An 18,718-nucleotide genomic window follows, 5' to 3' on the forward strand; every position below is an offset into this window, starting at 1 on the left:
CCCAGAACTTAGCACAGAGCCCGGCACATAGTAACTGCTTAGTAAATGCTGGTTATAAAAATACTTACAGCAGCTCTTTTGGTGGTGGCAACAAATTAGAAATCAAGGGAATGCCCATCAATCAGGGACGGCTGAAGGAGCCATAGCACATGATTATGATAGAGTAGAATACTGGTGTGCTACAGGAGATAACAAGCAGGGTGGTTTCAGAAAAAAACCTGCGAAGACTTACACGAACTGATGCGAATGAAGTGAGCAGAACCAGATCGTTGTACACGATAAGAGTAATGTGGTAACAATAATCAACTGTAAAAGACCTAGCTACTCCAGAGCGATTGAGGCAGCTAGGTGGCTCAGTGAATAGAACATTGGGCCTGGAGTCAGGAAGACCTGAGTTCAAATCTGGCTTCACACACTTGCTAGCTGTGTGACCACGGGCAACTGTTGGTCTTAATCCACTAGAGAAAGAAATGGCAAACCACTCCAGTATCTTTGCCAAGGAAAACCTCACAGACAACATGGTCTACTGGGTCATGAAGAGTAAGACATGTTTAAACAACAACATCTCTGGTCAATACAATGATCCAGCATGATTGCAAAGTACCTATGATGAACAATTTTATCCGTCTACAGAGAAAAAACTGATGGACTATGAGTAAATATTGAAGTATAATTTTTTTTACTGTATTTTTCTTGCTTTTTCTGCAACATGGCTAATACAGAAATATGCTTTACATGATTTCACAAGTATAATTGATATCATATTGCTTGCCTTCTCAATGGATGGAGGAAGAACTGGATGGAGGGAGAGAATTTGGAATGGATTTTTTAAATGAATGTTAAAAGTAAATAATTTTTTTAAAAAAGAAACAAAATAAATGTTTGCCTGCCTTTCCTCTCACCTGTATTACTGCAATCCCTTCAAAAGGTCTCTGCCTCAGTTGTCTTTCCACTCCAATCTATCCCCATGTATCTGCCAACATGGTTTTTCTGGAGCATTGGTCTGAGCACATCATTCTCTGGTCAAAGAGTTCCTTATTACCTTCATGATCAAATATAAACTCCTCTGGTGTTTAAAGGGCTTCATTTGAGGGGAGTGATAGATGGGAGGGAGGATTGGGGGAAGGGGTAGTCAGAAGCAAAACCTTACTGAGGAGGGACAGGGCAAAAGGAGGGAGAAAATAGAATAAATGGGTGCAGGTTTGGGGGATAGAATGGAGGGAAATACAGTTAGCAATAGTAACTGTGAAAAAAATTTGAAGCAAGTTTCTCTAATAAAGGCCTCATTTCTCAAACATATAGATAACTGAGTCAAATTTATAAAAGTAAGAGTCATTCTCCAATTGATAATCATCAAAAGATTTGATCAGTTTTCAGATGAAGTGATCAAAGCTATCTATAGCCATGTGAAAAAAAAGTCTCACTATTGATTGGAGAAATGCAAATTAAAACAACTCTGAGGTACTACCTCATACCTATTAGACTGGCTAATAGGACAGAAAAGGCAAATGACAAATGTTGGAGGGTGTGTGGAAAAAAATGAGAGGTTGATGCATTGTTGGTGGAGTTGTGAACTGAGTCAACCATTCTATAGAGCAATTTGGAACTACACCCAAAGGGCTATAAAACCATGCATACCCTTTGACCTGGCAATACCACTACTGGGTCTGTATCCCAAAAAAATTTTTTTTAAAGGAAAAGGACCTATATGTACAAAAATATTTATGCAATTCTTTTCTAGGGGCAAAGAATTAGAAGTTGAGGGGATGCCCATCAGTTGGGGAAGGGCTGAACAAATTGTGCTATGTGATTGCGACGTATTGTACTATGGGAAATGATGAACAGGATGTCTCAGGAAAACCTGGAAAGACTTGCATGGGCAAAGTGAAATGTACTGTGTACAAAGTAACAGCAATATTGTAAGATGATCAGCTGTGAATGACTTAGCTGTTCTCAGCAATCCAATGATCCAAGACAACTCTGAAGGACTGATGATGAAAAATGCTATTCAACCCCAGAGAAAGAACTGATGGTGTCTGAACATAGATTGAAGCATGCTTTTAACTCTGTTTATTTTTCTTGAGTTTTTTGTCTATGTTTTCTTTCACAACATGACTATTATGGAAGTGTTTTGCATGACTACACATGTATAACTTGTATAGAATTTCCTTCTTAATGAAGGGGGTGGGGTGGGGAGGGAGAAAGGGAGAGAATTTGGAACTCAAAGTTTTAAAAATGAATATTAAAAATGTTTTTACATGTGATTAGGGAAAAATAAAATACTAAATAAGAAAATTTAAAGGGCTTCATTTTCTTACCTTTCCAATGTTACCCTTCCTCATATGCATCCCATGGTATAGTGTCACTGGTCACCTTGCTCTTCACCCAACATGACACTCTGTCTCCCCATTATTCACCTCTCCGTTCCTGGAATGTTCTGCCCTTTTCCCTCAGCCTCTTCATTCCCCGACCTCCTCTTAGAGTCAGTTCAAATTCCAGGTACTCCGGGGGAGCTTTTCCAGCCCCTCCCTCATACTCCACTGCTAGCACCTTTCTTTCAGACTGCCTGCCAGCCATCCGGATTTAGACTGTGCTATACCTTATTATTTACCCCCTCGGAATGGAAGCTCCTTGAGGGCAGGGCCTATGCTTGCCTTTCTAGGTGTCCGAAGTACATGGAGTAAGTACTTAATAAATGCTTTTGAGTGACCGATTGGACTTGGAAACTCTTCCCCACAAGTTAACTGTAGAACTATAGACTTTTACAACCTTTGATCAGGGTCTAAATGACTTGCTACACAGCTAGTTATGGAGAGAGAAAGTTCAGCGGAAAGAACGCTGAAGTTAATTCCCTAGAAGAGGAGTCAATGTAAGAAATAGCAACCACCAATGGGAAAATGTTCAAAATCACTGACCAAGAAGCAAATTCAAAAAAACTGAGCTTATCCCTGAATGGGCAAAGATATTATAGGGTAGAAAAAGTTCACTTTATCACACTTATCCACCTCTGGTGAGCTGAGAACCATTCTGGAAAAGAATTTAGAATTGTGAGAAAGGTTCCTAACAGTTCATACTCTCCGATCCAGCATCCCCCACTGGGTTTATAGACCCAACGAAAAAGTTAGATTGCAACAAAATATACAGTGCCTCTCTGTAAACACAAAGGCAAAAGCAGATCACAAGCCCCAGGGGTGGGGGATGCTGAAGACCGAGTGGTACATCAATATTAATGAAATTGTGCCTGGGGCAATGGCCTCCAGAGCAGGATGTATGCACCCCAGGAAGTGCACGAGATCATTCTTGGGGGTATACAAGAACGTCAGAACTGAGAGCAGCCCGTGGCTGGTCAGGCCCCCTTTTCCACGTGCCACTCCCGCCTTTGTCCAGAGTTTCACGGGAAGGCAGCTGATGTCCTGCACTGCAGTAGCACCAAGCACGCTTCCTAGGTCTCCTCGAGGCCTGCCTGGCCTCCTGTCTTCCTCTGTCCCTAAGAGAACACCAGAGGCTCAGGATGAGCTGCAGTAGATTAGGAGGAAAGAGCAGCAGCAGCAGCCTCAGGTCAGTAGCCCTCCTCCCAAGACATCCTCCTCCCCAGCGGACAGATGGGAAGCCAAAGAAAAAAGCCATCCACCAGCAGGACACCACGGCCCTCTGTGCTGCCGTGACTCCCTTCTCCTCACCTGGAATAGTCTTGCCCTAGGACCTACCCGAACCCCTCACTCTGGCCTCGTCTCAGCCCACTCCCAGTCTCCAGATCCTGCCCTCTCCTCCCCGACATCAGGGAAGATGGAAATTTACCAGCGGCATTTCGACAAAAGCTTTCACGCAGTCGGTGGCTAAGACTGAATAATGTCGGTCATGATTTAGTAAATGCCACCAATGATGTTATTCTTCCATTGGGATCTAGCTCTCCTTGTGAGATCACTTCTTTAGGTATGATGGCCATCAAAGCCAAATTGGAAAATAAACTGATCTTAGGACTAGACCTTTGAATCCCTGGGTCACAAAGTCCTAAACCAAGATTTTCTAAACGAAGCATCATCAAATTGTTCTCAAAGTTTTCTAGTGAGAGCAAAATTATTTTATATCATTAATAAGAAAAATTAAAAAATATTTAAAATACATATTCCATCCTTTAAAATTTTTTATTTTGTATGTGTTTTATACTGCATATAATGTAATAATATACTAGTGCATGTATTTATAAATAATTTATAAATAAACAGACACAAACTGGAAGCACGCTCTCTAACAGTTTTTTACTTAGACGGCTGTGTGATTGAAAGTTTGGAGACCACTGACATCATGAATCAGAATTCAGAGCAGCATGGGAAGACTCGTCTGAGCTCCTGCAGACTGAAAAAACAACAAAAAAGAACAATCCATGCAATCATTGCAACAAGAAAACATCCAAAGGCAACAAAACGGGGTGACGGTCCCCCATCACTGAAATCAGGGCGCACGTCCTTCTCTTCTGTTAACACACGGTAAACTGCAAAAATGGAAAATTGCCCCTACCGTGAGCCCCAAAGGCGACATTAGCTGATTTTGTGTAACATTTTTTTAATTGGAAGGTCCTTGGTGTGGTAGGGGAGGGAAGGAGGGGGCAGAGGAAGAGATTAGGGGAGGCAGCTCGCTCAGCAGTATCCTGACGGGCCCAAATAAAGTGTTTGCTGTTCTTTCAGTTAGATTGGTGATTGGGGTGGGGGGGGATGGAGACTTCCAGTATGAAAATTCCTTCCACTGCTGCCAACGGGCATCTCATCTGCAATGTGTAGCCTAAAGGAATTGCTGAAGACTCCGAGGCACGATCAAGATGAGGCCACCCGCAGAACTTGTAGACACCTCTCTTGTTTGTTGAAGTTTTGAAAGAAGGAGCATCAGATGCAGAATCCAACTCCCAGGGTTCGAATTGAGACTCTTCTGTCTGTACGTTGGGGCACGTCCCTTCTATCTGCTGCTGTTTCCCCAGCTGTCAGATCAGGAGGTCAGACTGGATGGGGAGCCTCAAAAGCTCTTTGTCCCGGCAAAGTCAGCCTTTGCCTGCCTCTCAGCCTGAGGCCATTTCCCCACCACACCAGCCACCTCAGCAATACACAGAGGATGAGTGTCTAGTCACCCACTTCCTTAGAGAACGTCCTGATACTAACTGGCATTCCCTAGGACTTAAAGGACAATCTCTCTCTTCCTCTCCTTTGGTCTTCTCTGCAACCTTGAAGCATGTCTATTATTATCCCCATTCTGCAGATGAGAAAACTGAGGTGAGGAGAGGCTGTGACAACCTAGTTGTACAGCATGGGATTCATGCCCACACCCTCCACTCTCCTAACTCCTGCCGCAGAGACTTTTCTCCCCCCAGCTAGGTTGTAAGCTGCTTGAGGTATGACACCTGATTCTGATAACTTCTTCTCTGTCTCCACAGCAGCATAAAGATGATGGTAAAAATAGTGAGTTTTCATTAATACAGTATCTGAAAAATCGTAGGTGCTTAATAGATGTTGATTGGTTTCTCATTACCCAGTCCTTTATATAAAATATCTCACTTGAATCTGGTTCATAGAATTATAGATTTAAAGCTGGAGAGGTCTTCAGGGTCATAGTGCAACTGCATCATTTCATGTGTATGAAGCTGGGCCCTAGGGAGGTGAGTGATTTGCCCATGGTCCTTCAGAGCAAAGAGCAATCTGGAATTTGAACTCAGCTCCTCTGACCCCAAATCCAGCCCCGTTTCCACCATCCCACAAAGGACACGCAAGTGATTTCAAGTATCTTTATCTCTGCTAAAGACATGAGGGGACAGAAGAGAATTGGCCAACGAAGCAAATAGCAGAGTGGGGACTCCAGCCCCCAGCTCTTCTGACTTCAACACTCCACATCATGCTGAGAACAGAGTAGTCCCCAACAAACACATTTTGATTTCTGGCCAGGAAAGAAATGTGAATACTAATGGGCAGTATTAAAAGCAACACGGGAAAATTCAATTCATTTCAATAAACCATCCTCTTTGTGCAACGCGTTGTGCTACCTACAAGACCCCAAAATAGTTTTTGTGCTCAGGATGCTTATAAGTTAATGTGGGGACGAGCCTGTGTAAGAAGGGGGTGGGAAGACAGAGAGAGAGAGAGAGAGAGAGAGAGAGAGAGAGAGAGAGAGAGAGAGAGAGAGAGAGGAAGAAGAAGAAGAAGAAGAAGAAGAAGAAGAAGAAGAAGAAGAAGAAGAAGAAGAAGAAAGAAGAAGAAGAAGAAGAAGAAGAAGAAGAAGAGAGAGAGGAGAGGAGAGGAGAGGAGAGGAGAGGAGAGGAGAGGAGAGGAGAGGAGAGGAGAGGAGAGGAGAGGAGAGGAGAGGAGAGGAGAGGAGAGGAGAGGAGAGGAGAGGAGAGGAGAGGAGAGGAGAGGAGAGAGAGAAGAGGAGAGAGAGAAGAGAAGAGAAGAGAAGAGAAGAGAAGAGAGAGAAGAAGAGAAGAGAAGAGAAGAGAAGAGAAGAGAAGAGAAGAGAAGAGAAGAGAAGAGAAGAGAAGAGAAGAGAAGAGAAGAGAAGAGAAGAGAATGGTAGGCTTGGGAAAGGCTTCTCCAAGAAGAGGTCTCCTGAGCTGAGTCTGGCAGGAAGGTCAAGGCTCAGAGGCAAAGTGGAAGAGGGGATGCCCCCCAGCCCAAGAAGGACGGAATCAGGCAACAGCCATGGCCCGGATGGCCTGGAACACTTGGATGCCTCGCTGGACTGCTCTGCTCGTTTCCAGTGCGAGTATGTTCACCTCAGAAATCGACAAATCAGGGTTTGGTTCATTGTTTGGTTGATCATTTAGACTTAAGTTATGATGGGAACAATGTGAATAATTCAGATCAAACTTCCAAGTCTATCCCGGGTACATCTTTTCTCTGAGAGGCAGTTGTCAAGCACTTACTAGCACACTCCAGGCTCAACACAGAATAAATATGAGAAAGGACAATGCAGCCTAGGGCAGAGGGGGCACCAGCTGTGTGACCTTAGGCAAATCACCAAACTTCTCCAGCCTCAGTTTCCTTGTGTGTATAATAAGAGGGTTGGGCTGAACGGCTTCTAAAATCCCGGTGAGCCTAAGGAATGGTGAGTGGGGGTTGGGAGGCCCCTTAAACATTCAAATCTATACTCCACCCTTTTTTCCTTTACCTGAGTCAATGGCCAAGTAACAAGGTATCATTTCACACGTCACGAAGGGCCTGCTCTGCACCGGGCACTGGACTAGAGCCAGGGTTTCAAGCATGAAGAACAGTCCATGCTTGCAGGGAGTTTACATTCTAATGAGGACGCAAGCAGATACACAAATAAACAAACATGAATCAATATTACCTGCCCACAAAGGTGGCTAAGTCTGTTGATTCAGATTAGGCATCACAGCTGAGCCCTGCACCAGTGACAAGAATTTGAACTTGAAGCCCTATTCCCTCCTGAGATGCTGCTCCCACCTCAATTTGTCAGTTAGTTTCCTCCCTATAAGCCTACGGTCCATCACCAAGCCTGTCCCATTTAGATTCAGTCTTTCTGGGGATCAAGGAATCAGAATAATGATTCTGATAAATACTCCTTGCCAACTCACTCATAAGAGGTTTGAGGGCCAACATAATGTGTCAAATGAAACGGTTGCCAGGTCTAGGGCTTACTCATATATCATCTCATTTGAACTTTGTAATGAGCCTGAGAAGTAGGCATTGTTTGTTAAATGGGGAAACTGAGCCTAGTAGTGCAGGTGGAAGGAAGCTCCATCTGGCTGCTCATGACCAATATAGCCTTGGGCAGGTCACTTACCTTCTTCAGGCCCCAACTTCCTTATCTGGAGCCGAACAAAGATAGGTTTTCCCAATTGTCCCGAGATCTCTGATGGCAAGTTTGAAGCAGGACAAGGATACTACCCATGTACAAGAAGATGGGGCCTGGGTTTCTCATCTCTTCCCACCATTGTCTAAGCCCAACAATCTTTTGCCTACTCTTAATAATCATGCCATTCATATACATTTTTTTTTTGCAAAGTCCAACCTAGTTTTTTAATTGGCTGCCCTTGGCGGTCCTTGAGAAATTGTGGCTATGATCTGGTAGGGTTCTGTTGTGTTTCAGTCAAGTGAAAAAATGGTATCTCCTCTCCTTCCCCTAAGTGTCTAAGAAAGGAAGAATGTGCGTGTTCCTCTCTGCTGGAAAGTCAGGGGTATTGGAGGTGACACCATTCCCCACTGTCATGTTGGTGCTGATGTTTTCCGTTACTGTGGATCCCTCTTGATACTCCATGTTGGACATGGAACAACCGTCCAGAGGATGAGGACAGGTGTGGTTGCAAGCAGGTGTTGTGAAGGTAATGCCCCAGAATGGACATGCAAAGAGATACGCTCAAAACACTAACAGCAGGATTAGGGTGCTGATGGCACAGCCTTTGCATATCTCTCAAAAAGAAAAAGAATCAGGCAGATCTCTGACGGCAAGTTGTCTCGACCCACACGCTATTCTGATTTCCTGCTCCAAAAGTCTTTATAGGAAAAATTAAAGACTTGCAGGTCCACTCCACCACATTGTGGCTTCTTCAAGAAGGGTTTCTCCTTCTTGAAGGAACCCCAAAAAAGCTTTTAAATCAACAGAGAGTGGGGCTATAATTTTAAACTCATCCATGGCAGCGGAACAATTTCTGCCAGGTCTACCTCTTATTTAATGGCTCACAACAGTTCTAATAACTTTTCCAATAGATAGCCTTGGAATGTTTTACTGACATCAGCAACCTTTGTCTCCCTGCAGCTTTAAACTCAGGTCTTCCTGTCCTCTTTGCCCCTTGGAGGTTATATGCAAAATGATAGTTCCACTTAATTTCTCAGGCTTCAGCCCAATTCTTAACTTTGTAAGCAGGGAAATATACTCCTTGATCACTCTCAGCCATCACAGACAACCACAGTAACCAACTTAGTCCTTCCATAACGAGGTCGGCATCTGCTACATGCATTGGGGAGCAAAAGCTAGCCCTACGCACGTGCAGATCATAGGTCAGTGATAATTCACCAGCTTCCTCACTGAATGCACTGACCTACCTACTTGCCAGACCGTTCTCAGAGCCAGCTGTCTTTGGTGACAGAGAAAGGGAGCAATTTCAATAACCAGGGGCAGAGTAGTACTGCCGGGCAAGTAACCACTCCCCCTATCCTTAGTCCCCTTTTCTCTTCCATCTGAGATCAAAGTGGTCTGGAGAGCCAAGTGCCAGTTTCATAATGACTCTGCCCTTTTCATAGATCTCTCTGGGGTTTAGCAGAGTCTTTGAGAGTCAACCAGCCTCCTCTCCGAGGACTTCTTCTGAACTTAGCCAGGGGGATCCTCCTACTGCATATACACATGCATGCATACATACACACATACTACATGCATATATATACATGTACATGTATGTGTACATAGCACATATAGTTATATATATCTACATACACACATATACCTATCACCCACTATACTTGAAGCCCTTCCAGCTTGGTAGAAACTTCCAGAGCTTGGATTCACTGGCTCATCCATCTCAGTGGAGGAGATAGCATGATGTAATTCTCTTGGAATAATTTTGTCTTGCCGACACAACTTGCTATCTGCCAACATCGCCATTATCTTAACAAAAAAGAGGAAACACCCTATCTCTTACTCACTCTAGCAAACTCAAGAAATGAATGTCAGTAAGGTGAATTCTGGGTTCAGTGGGCTAGGTTTGAACAAGGAAGGGCAGGCTCTAAGAAAAAGTGAGCATACATCAGCCTTTGAAAAGGTGAGTGTTCAGAAGGCCAGGAGGATCTGAATGAATGGGGCGGGCAAGGCGGTCTAGCTGAAGCAGTGAAGCTGAAGGATAGATAGGAAGCCTAGCATGTGACAGGAAAGTCAAACCACTTGGTGGCAGGTAAGCCCAGGAGTCCCACGAGCGACAGCAACACCCACACCTCTACTCCTGCTCCCTGCCCCATCCCCCGAACTATCATCCCAGGGAAATAGGCCTCGAAGAGAGATAGATCATCGGCTAGCTGCTCTTGCAGAGGCCCCAGACACAACTAATGAAAACCCAGGAAAAAAGTGGTCTGACCACCACAGTCCTTGGCCCTGTCAATGGTTCAATAGCAGAAAGCACAATGTCTTCATCAGTGCAGATGACATTGAAGATGAATTGCCCTCTGGTTTGCTATAGCACCCTAAGGAGCAAGGGGCCTTTCCATCCAAACAGGAGCTCCCTGGGACCAGGCCTTGACTTTTCCACCTGCATTCTCCGAGCTCAGTGCAGCGCTTCACACACTTCACACAGTGCTTCATAAGGGCTTTTTTATTCATTCAGTCACTCCCACAACGGCAACTGAAGATTCAGGCCTAGATTTTCTCCACCACTTCCTAGCTATGCAGCCACAGATGAGTTGCCTCATCTCTGCAAATAAGGAGATAACAACACCTGCCTGCCTGTTAAAGGGAGGACACATACGAAAGTGCTTTGTAAGCCTATATTGCTATCAAATAATAGAGAGCTAATGTAGGAAGTCACCTCTGCCACTCCCACACCTGAGCTAGGCTTCAGCCAAACAGGCTTATTCCCATCCCTTCCCCCCCCCCCCCCCTGCTACTATTGGGATTCTGGTTCCTCTCCTGGAGATGCGGCCCCTGCCTACAATGGCTATCCTTTCCTCTCTACCTTCTGAAACTCCCTTTTCTTTCAAGGCCCAGCAAACTCCATCACCCTTCTGCGAAGCTTTCTTTTGGACCCGATCCAAAATTCTTTCTTCCCTGACCTCTTCCAAACTACCTGCAAGGCTTTAAATTCCACTAGGGCAGGGGACATGTTTTAATTATGCTTGGCACATTGCTTTCAATAAATGTTATTAAAATATTACACTTGCATAAGAGGTAGGTTAAGGTAGAGATGGTGATTCTTAACCTGGGTCAAATAAAGTCAACACACATGAAGCACAGTTAACACATTAGGCACTCTCTATGTGCCAGGCACTGTGGTCTAGGAACTTAGAAAAAAAAGATACCTGTGTTTAAAGGTAGTTGGTTTCTTTTGAAGTTCTATGTCTTGAGAGGGGTAAGTAAGGCTTTCAAGTTGACCCATCACTTTTTGTCAATTACTTCATTTGAAGTCAGAAGGAATCCCTAACAAGCAAGGCAGCTTTGAAGGATACATGTTGAATTTATTATATACTATATAATTAATTTTATTCTATATAATTTATTATATAGCAAAGTAAGCTCTTTATAGATGGTATTATGCACAGATTCAAGTACAGTCCTGTCCTGTTCTACGATGTATACGGCGATGCTCCTTTTATTTGGTGTTTAAGTTCAGAATTTTACAGAATGAAAACTGAACACTTAAGTCCCCCAGTTCCACGGTCCAGGGCTGGGTCCCGACCCGGTACAGGCCATGAGCCGGGCCCAGGGAGGGGCCGCGACTCGGCCAAGGCGTCTGAACCAGATGATGAGCAGGAGAAGCCAGGGCCCCGAGGCCGGGTCCAGGGCTCCTTCCCTGCACCCGCAGCTCCAGACCGAGCCGAGGCCTGCAAGCTTCGAGATGCCTTACTTAGGACTCAGGCAACGCTCCGGGGGATGCCGCGGGGCTTGGATTCGAATCATCCGGGTTGTTCAGTTAGGATTTAGTAGCTGACCACGAGGCAGCTCCAGACTCCGGCCCAGGGGGGGCATCTGCTAAAAGACCCCCTCTGGCCCGGAGCCCCCGAGCTCCTCTATGGCCCCTGCCGTCCAGCCCAGGGCTTCCCAAGAGGCTGGCCACGAGGGCGCCCGCTGCCCACAGCTCGGGCCGGACCCTGCACCCCAGCCCTGCAACCAGGGCACTGAGGGGAGGCGCCAGGTAAGGGGCACTTGAGGCTCTTTCCAGCTCCGCGTGCCTCAGTTTCTACCTCGGGATAGGAAAGGGCTTGGGCATCCCACGCTTCATCTATCCCAGGGCTCTAAGGGAAGCGTCAGAGAAATGCGCATCTTCCCAGGGTCCTGGATTCTAATCCTGCCTTGGGTGCTGAGTGACCAAGCAAGTCACCCGCCTTCCGAATCTCAGTTTTCCCATCTGTAAAATGGGTCTGGATCTAGAATCGATCTAGAATGTAAAATGGACTAGATGATCTCTAACCCTAAAAGCCCGAGCCCCTTCCCTCCCCCCACCAGCCCCCGCCCCTCAGTTTCCCCAGCCGTCCAAGGGGGCGGGCCCGCCTCTGGGCGGCGGCCTCCCGCTGCAGGGCGGGCCTGGACGGCCCCGGGCCTCTCCGGGATAGGCCCAGACCCCCAGCCCGGCTGCTCCCCTCGGCCCATTCACCTCCCACCACGGCCGGCCCCGCCCTGCCGCGCGCCCGCTCATGCCCGCCCCGCCCCCCGCTCGCGCTCCCGGGCGCGCGGCGACAGCGGCGTGCGTGCGTGCGTGCGTGCCCGCCTGGCCAGGCCGGCTCGGCCGCCGCCCCCTCCTGAGCACGCGCGCGCCCCTGGGCGCGTTCCCTCCTGAGAGCGCGCGGCCTTTCCCCGCTGCCGTCACGAGCCGTTACTGCATGACAACGGCCGGTCCGCCTCGCGCCGGCCCCCTCGGCTCCCGCCCTCCCTCTCTCGCCAATCAGAGCGCGTCACTTGGGTCTCGGCCAATAGCGAGACCGCTAGGAGAAAGAGGCAGCTGAGGCGGGTGGTGCCTGTGGGAGCCACGCTTGCTCGGCGCTGGCGGGGGCGGGGCCCTCAGCTACCGGAGAGGGGCGGGGCGGGGCCCTTTGCCTTCTCCCCGGCTCCTAGAGGTGTGTGACTGTCTTTTTTCCCCCGGTGGGCCGGCTGGGACGTGAGGCCGCGGAGCAGGGAGCTCGCGCAGGGCAGTGGGCAGGCCAGGGTTCGGTGCTAGGCCGAGGGCGGAGAAAGAAGGCCGAGCGCGAGAACGAAAACGAGGCGCGGGGAAGAGGGGGGGAAGTGGGCGCGCGGCGGTGGCCAATCGGCTGCCGGAGGCGGGGCCTGGGCGGTGACCTCGGGGAGCAGGGGGGCGGGGGAGGGGCGGGAGGGCTTTGCGCGCGGCCCCGCCCCGCGCCGGCCCCGCCCCCGCTCGGCCCCGCCGGCTCCCCGCGCCCCCGCCGCCGCCGCCGCCGCCGCCGCCGCTGCTGTCAATCAGGCGCGAGTCCGCGGGGCCCGGGCGGAGAGAGGATCTGCTACGCCACAGCCCCGCGGCGGCCCTGCGCCCAAAGCCGGGCCGGGCGGGCCGGAGCCGCCGCAGCCTCGGGAGCCGCCGCCTCCTCCCTTTCCTCCTCCTCCTCCTCCTCCTCCTCCTCGTCCGCCGCCGCCTCCGCCTCCTCCTCCTCCTCCTCCTCCTCCTCCTCCTTCTCCTCCCGCGGGCGGGCGCCCGGCCCGGCCCGCCCGGCCCTCTCCTCCCCGCCCCGCCCCGGCCCCGGCCCCCGCCCGCCTGCCCGCCCTCGGGCCGCGCCGTGAATGCGGGATGAGCGGTACGTTCGGCGGGCCGGGCCGGGCCGGGCGGGCCGGGCCGGGCCGGGCCGGGATGCTCCAGGGGGAGGAGGCGGAGGAGGGGCCGGGGGCGGCGGCGGCCCGCGCGGGGCGGGCCGCCCGGGTTTTGTCTCCGCCGCGGAGCCCGGCTGCCGCCGCCTTCTGGGTGTTGCTCTGGAGCCGAGGGGTCGGGTTTCCAACCACGTTCCGAGCGCTCGGCCCTCCTCCCCGCCGGCCGGGCCCGCCTGCCTGCCGCTGTGCCGCCGCCCGCCCCGGGGAGGGAGGGGGCGAGGGACCCCCGCCCCCGGGACGGACCCCGAGAACCGCGGGGGGCCGCGGGAGGGACCCCCGCCCCCACGATGAGCCCCAGGAGACCAGCTGGGGAGGCCGAGGGAGGGAGCCGTCCCAGAGATGGGCCCCGACAACCGCGGGGGGCCGAGGGAGGGACCCCCGCCCCCAGGATGAACCCCAGTAGACCGGCGGGAGGCCGAGGGGGATACCCCATCTGCCATATGGACCCCAAGAACCTCGGGGGGCCGAAGGAGGGGCTTCACCCCCGTGATGAACCACAAGAACCGAGCCAAGGGAGTGACCCCACCCCAGGATGAACCCCAGTAACTGCACGGGGGCAGGAAGGAGCCCCACCCCTTGAGTGAGCCCCAATAACTGGGCAAGGGAGGGAGTTCCAGGGCGAGCTCCCCACTAACCAGGCAGGGTGGGGGCTCTTGCAGATCAGAAGAAGGAGGAGGAGGACGAGGTCCCCCCCACAGCAGCAGTGGCTGGGGCAGCTGCCGGGGCTGCCATGGCCCCCGAAGCAGGGAAGACTTCAGAGCCGGAGAACAACAATAAAAAAGCCAAAACCGCCGGTTCCCAGGTAAAGCTTCTCTGCCACCCCCCACCCCAACTCCTTGGGGAAGGGGAAGCTACTGCCTGCTGTGGGAAGGGGGAGTTGGTGAGGGCATTCAAAGCTTCTCCCCCTGGATGTGGGGGTGGGGTGGGGTGGGGGCCCCCCACTGCTAAATGGTTTACCTGCTAAAGAACATGCGGGATTCAGGCTCTGGGGGATGCTTTAAAAATTGCATCCAGAAGCCCTGAAAGGAGATTCCCCCCTCCTCCGAGTTTTTTGTTTTTTTCTTTTTTTAAAGTAATCTATCTTGGCTTCAAAAAACTTTCCAGTGATTGACCCTCATTTTTAAAGCTTGGGTCACAGAAGGTCCCACTTCCTCACTCGGGCTTCTCAGGTCTCTTAACTGTTTTTTTTTTTATTGGTTCAAAGCACTCTTTGATTTCTGCCACTTCCTGGGTAAGTTTTGATATTTAGAACTGTCAAAAAAAAAAAACTCCCCCCCTGGTGGCTTCCACTAAACCCGCCCCTTTTTTCCCATCCCCTCTGTGGGCAGGACTCTCAGCCTTCTCCTCTGGCTCTCCTGGCAGCCACTTGCAGCAAGATAGGGACTCCGGGTGAAAATCAAGCCTCCGGGCAGCAGCAGATCATCATTGACCCGAGCCAGGGGCTGGTACAGCTTCAGAACCAGCCCCAGCAGCTGGAGCTGGTGACCACGCAACTCGCGGGAAATGCTTGGCAACTGGTCACCGCTACACCTCCCTCTTCGAAGGAAAATACCGTTTCCCAGGCAGCCTCCAGTTCGGCCAGCTCTGCCGGCAGCACCAATGAGAGCAGCTCCCCGACCAAGGCCAAGCCCAGCCAGCCTTCCGCCTCGGGTCAGTTTCAAGTCATCCAGGTACAGAACCCCAGTGGGAACGTTCAATACCAAGTGATACCACAGCTGCAGGCCGTGGAGGGCCAGCAGATCCAGATCAACCCAGGCAATGCTGCGTCTCTGCAGGATTTGCAGGGTCAGATCCAGCTCATTCCTGCAGGTAATAATCAAGCTATCCTCACAGCTGCTAACAGGACAGCTTCTGGGAATATTCTTGCTCAAAACCTGGCGAATCAGACGGTCCCCGTCCAAATTCGGCCTGGGGTCTCCATACCATTGCAGTTACAGACAATTCCGGGCACTCAGGCTCAAGTTGTGACAACTTTACCTATCAACATTGGAGGAGTGACTCTAGCTTTGCCTGTGATCAACAGTGTGGCTGCCGGAGGAGGCTCTGGACAGATGGGCCAGGCTGCTGCTGACGGGGGAGCATCCAATGGGAATCAGTTAGTGTCCACCCCGACCCCCACGCCCCCTGCCACCACGGCCTCTGCTAGCAGCACCATGCCCGAGTCCCCCTCCTCCTCCTCCACCGCCTGCACGTCCACGGCTTCGACGGCTCTGACGAGCAGCGACCCGTTAGTGAGCTCGGTGGACTCGGGCCAGTATGTGAGCGCGGCGGGCGCTTCAGAAAGGGCCCTTGAAGAATCTCAGACCCCTGCCCCAGAAGCTGAAGCCCAGAACTCTGGTCAGCTCCAGCCCAACGGCCTTCAGAACGCACCCCAGCAGGAGCAGGCCGGCTCCCTCCAGCAAGTGCAGATTGTGGGCCAGCCCATCTTGCAGCAGATCCAGATTCAGCAGCCTCAGCAGCAGATTATTCAGGCCATTCCTCCCCAGTCATTTCAGCTCCAGGCAGGACAGACCCTGCAGACCATCCAGCAGCAGCCTTTGCAGAACGTCCAGCTTCAGGCTGTAAGTCCAACTCAGGTGCTTATCAGAGCACCGACCTTAACCCCGTCAGGGCAGATCAGTTGGCAAACTGTGCAGGTTCAGAATATTCAGAGCCTTCCCAATTTGCAAGTTCAGAATGCTGGGTTGCCCCAACAACTCACCATCACCCCAGTGTCTTCAAGCGGTGGCACGGCTCTGGCCCAGATTGCCCCAGTGGCAGTGGCTGGGGCCCCGATAACGTTGAACGCCGCCCAGCTTGCGTCCGTGCCTAACCTTCAGACGGTGAGCGTGGCCAACCTGGGGGCTGCAGGTGTCCAAGTGCAGGGAGTTCCAGTGACAATCACTAGTGTGGCCGGTAAGTCACAGACCACATCTTCTTCGGTCGCTTTAGGCCATTGTCATAATTGCAAAGGTTATTGATAATTGTGCTAACCCTTCAGTTTGACCTCTGCTGCTGTGAGGGGAGCAGAGGAGAAGGAAGAGCTTAAGTACAGAGACCCTGGAAAACTCCGTTGACTCCTTCAGCTTTGTCGGTAGGCACCACTGTGCCCACTTCACCTTGGCAGCATGCTCCATGTGCAGGATTCGCCTCTGATTTGTGGTTTACAGCACAGGGACTGGAAAGAGATTGCTGGTAGCACCTCACAGGCAGAAGGTTGAGTTGTGGGTCCTTTCGTAAAGTTTCCAGTCTAAGCGCTAGCTTCCTCCTCCAAGCTTCATTGTCATTGTCGGGCAGTCCCAGGTCAAGAGCTGAGCCTCCACTCCCAAAGGAGCCTTGCCCTCAAGAGTGTGTATGGAGCATGAATGAGCCAAAAAAGCGCTGTGCTTCATTGGGTGTTGGGGATTTTTAAGGCTACTCTGGTATCGGGTCACAGAACATTTTTAAAATTCGACGTGATGGCTCATGTTTCATTGTTTTGTTGCCCGCGTGTCAGCGTTTCCTTGCCCTGGGTTATCCTTTGAAACCAACGACAAATGGCAGCAGGTGGGAGAGGCTACCGAGTTTAGCTGCAGATTTTTTTTTTTTATAAACTTATATGATGATTGTTCTGCCAGAATGGAGATGTGGAAAGACTTTTGAAATGTCATCTTTGCAGTGGGAGGGTAGGGCTGTCCCCAACAGGCTTGATTTGCAAAAGTCTATCTTCAGCAAAGCTCCATCATGTTGTATGTTGGTGTGTTGATGTCCGAAGGTCAGGTCTCTGGTTTCTTTTTCAGTATTTCATTGTGGTGGAAGGGCAGTTAAGAATAACAGTGTGCAGAAGACTTCTCTAATTTGTAATAGCTAGAGAAGAGGTTACTATGAATTTGGGGATATTTTGCCCAAAAATGGAGTTTTGTAACTTTTCAAAGCTTCAGCTGCATTCACAATCTTGCTGCTGGCCCTGATAGAGGCACTCTGGGCAAACCTGTTTTCCTTAGTAGGTTTAATTTGGCATTAGTGTAGTTTTGCATGTAAATGTTCTTGGAAAGTTCTATTCAGTATTTTAAACTTGACCTACGGTCGCCTCACTGATACAAATTAATAATGTAATCTAAGAATTGATTTTCTTAGGGAACATAAACTTGAACCCAAGTATCAATTCTGGATTAAAGGAGTTCTTGGTGGTTTTGTTATTTATTCAGCCATTTTAGGTAAGGAGTCCCATTTTGATAAGTCCTACATTATCTTGCATAGTAATCTTTTTCTTAGAAAAAAGTGAACCAAATTTGTGTGGATGCAATTCTCTTATGGTTGACAACTCAAAGAGACCTTCTGTATTTGAAATCCTGATTTTGTTACTCACTTCCTAGACACAATGTGAAAGAGTACAAAGTATAGCAATATTGAATGAGTTTGAGAATTTCTGAATCAACTTTTGCAACTCAGAATATCTGGCTAGATTTGAAATTTTTACTTAATAATCTGCTTTTTTTCTTCAGTCAAATGGGATAATGTACACAAAATAGTGCCAGGCTTTCGGCAATCTAGAAATTTGAGTTATGGCTGTTGAATGGGTTCTCTATGGCACGAGTCCTGTTTAAGGGGTTGGAGGGGAGTATTTCCTGTTCCCCACCAAAAGTTAATCTTTGAGCATCCACTTATAGTGGCCTGTATTTATCTTGTAGTGATTGATGAATTATTGGGTGCATGTAAGAGGTAAGGTTATGTAGGGTTTGGATTAGGAAACCAGTCCACTGTTATTACGTGGATGTTGAGACATTTGGCTGTCTGCTGCACAGGTAGGCACTCTGGGGAAACAAAAATGGATGAGAGGGGCAGCTAGGTGGCGCAGTGGATAGAGCACCGGCCCTGAAGTCAGGAGGACCTGAGTTCAAATCTGCCCTCAGACCAAACACTTGACACGTACTAGCTGTGTGACCCTGGGCAAGTCACTTAACCCCAATTGCCTTAAAAAACAAAAACAGAAACAAAAAAACGAAAACCAAAAATGGATGACAGCCGCCCTCACGAAGCTTAGTGAAGTGTACAGTGTCTTGCAATCTAAGGCTTCCTTCCCTATGTCCTGCTCATTCATCGCCAGCATTGAGACTGGCAGGCCGTTGCACAGTATGAATGTGTTTATGAATTGTTTTTGAATGGAGCCTAAAAACGGTTTAATCCATTCTGTTTCTCTCATTGTCATAGGTAATTGCTAGTGGACTTTTGGGAACTCCAGTATGTA

The 18,718-nt window shown here is 49.7% G+C and overlaps 1 protein-coding gene across 2 annotated transcripts in view; it reads left to right on the forward strand.

Annotated features, from left to right (window-relative positions):
* The first annotated feature begins 13,355 nt into the window (after positions 1-13,355).
* Positions 13,356-18,718, forward strand: part of SP4 (Sp4 transcription factor) — a 56,497-nt gene continuing 51,134 nt past the window's right edge. The window contains exons 1-3 of one of the 2 annotated variants that reach the window (XM_020993256.2): positions 13,356-13,442; positions 14,172-14,314; positions 14,841-16,407. In XM_020993256.2, the coding sequence (XP_020848915.1) occupies positions 13,436-13,442; positions 14,172-14,314; positions 14,841-16,407 (1,717 nt within the window). In that variant the 5' untranslated portion in view covers positions 13,356-13,435. The remainder of the gene's footprint in view (positions 13,443-14,171; positions 14,315-14,840; positions 16,408-18,718) is intronic. The other variant, XM_020993255.2, reaches the window with a different exon arrangement.

Source organism: Phascolarctos cinereus, unplaced genomic scaffold (genome assembly GCF_003287225.1).
Source record: "Phascolarctos cinereus isolate Bilbo 61053 unplaced genomic scaffold, phaCin_HiC Scaffold_1;HRSCAF=81, whole genome shotgun sequence".
NCBI lineage: Eukaryota > Metazoa > Chordata > Mammalia > Diprotodontia > Phascolarctidae > Phascolarctos > Phascolarctos cinereus.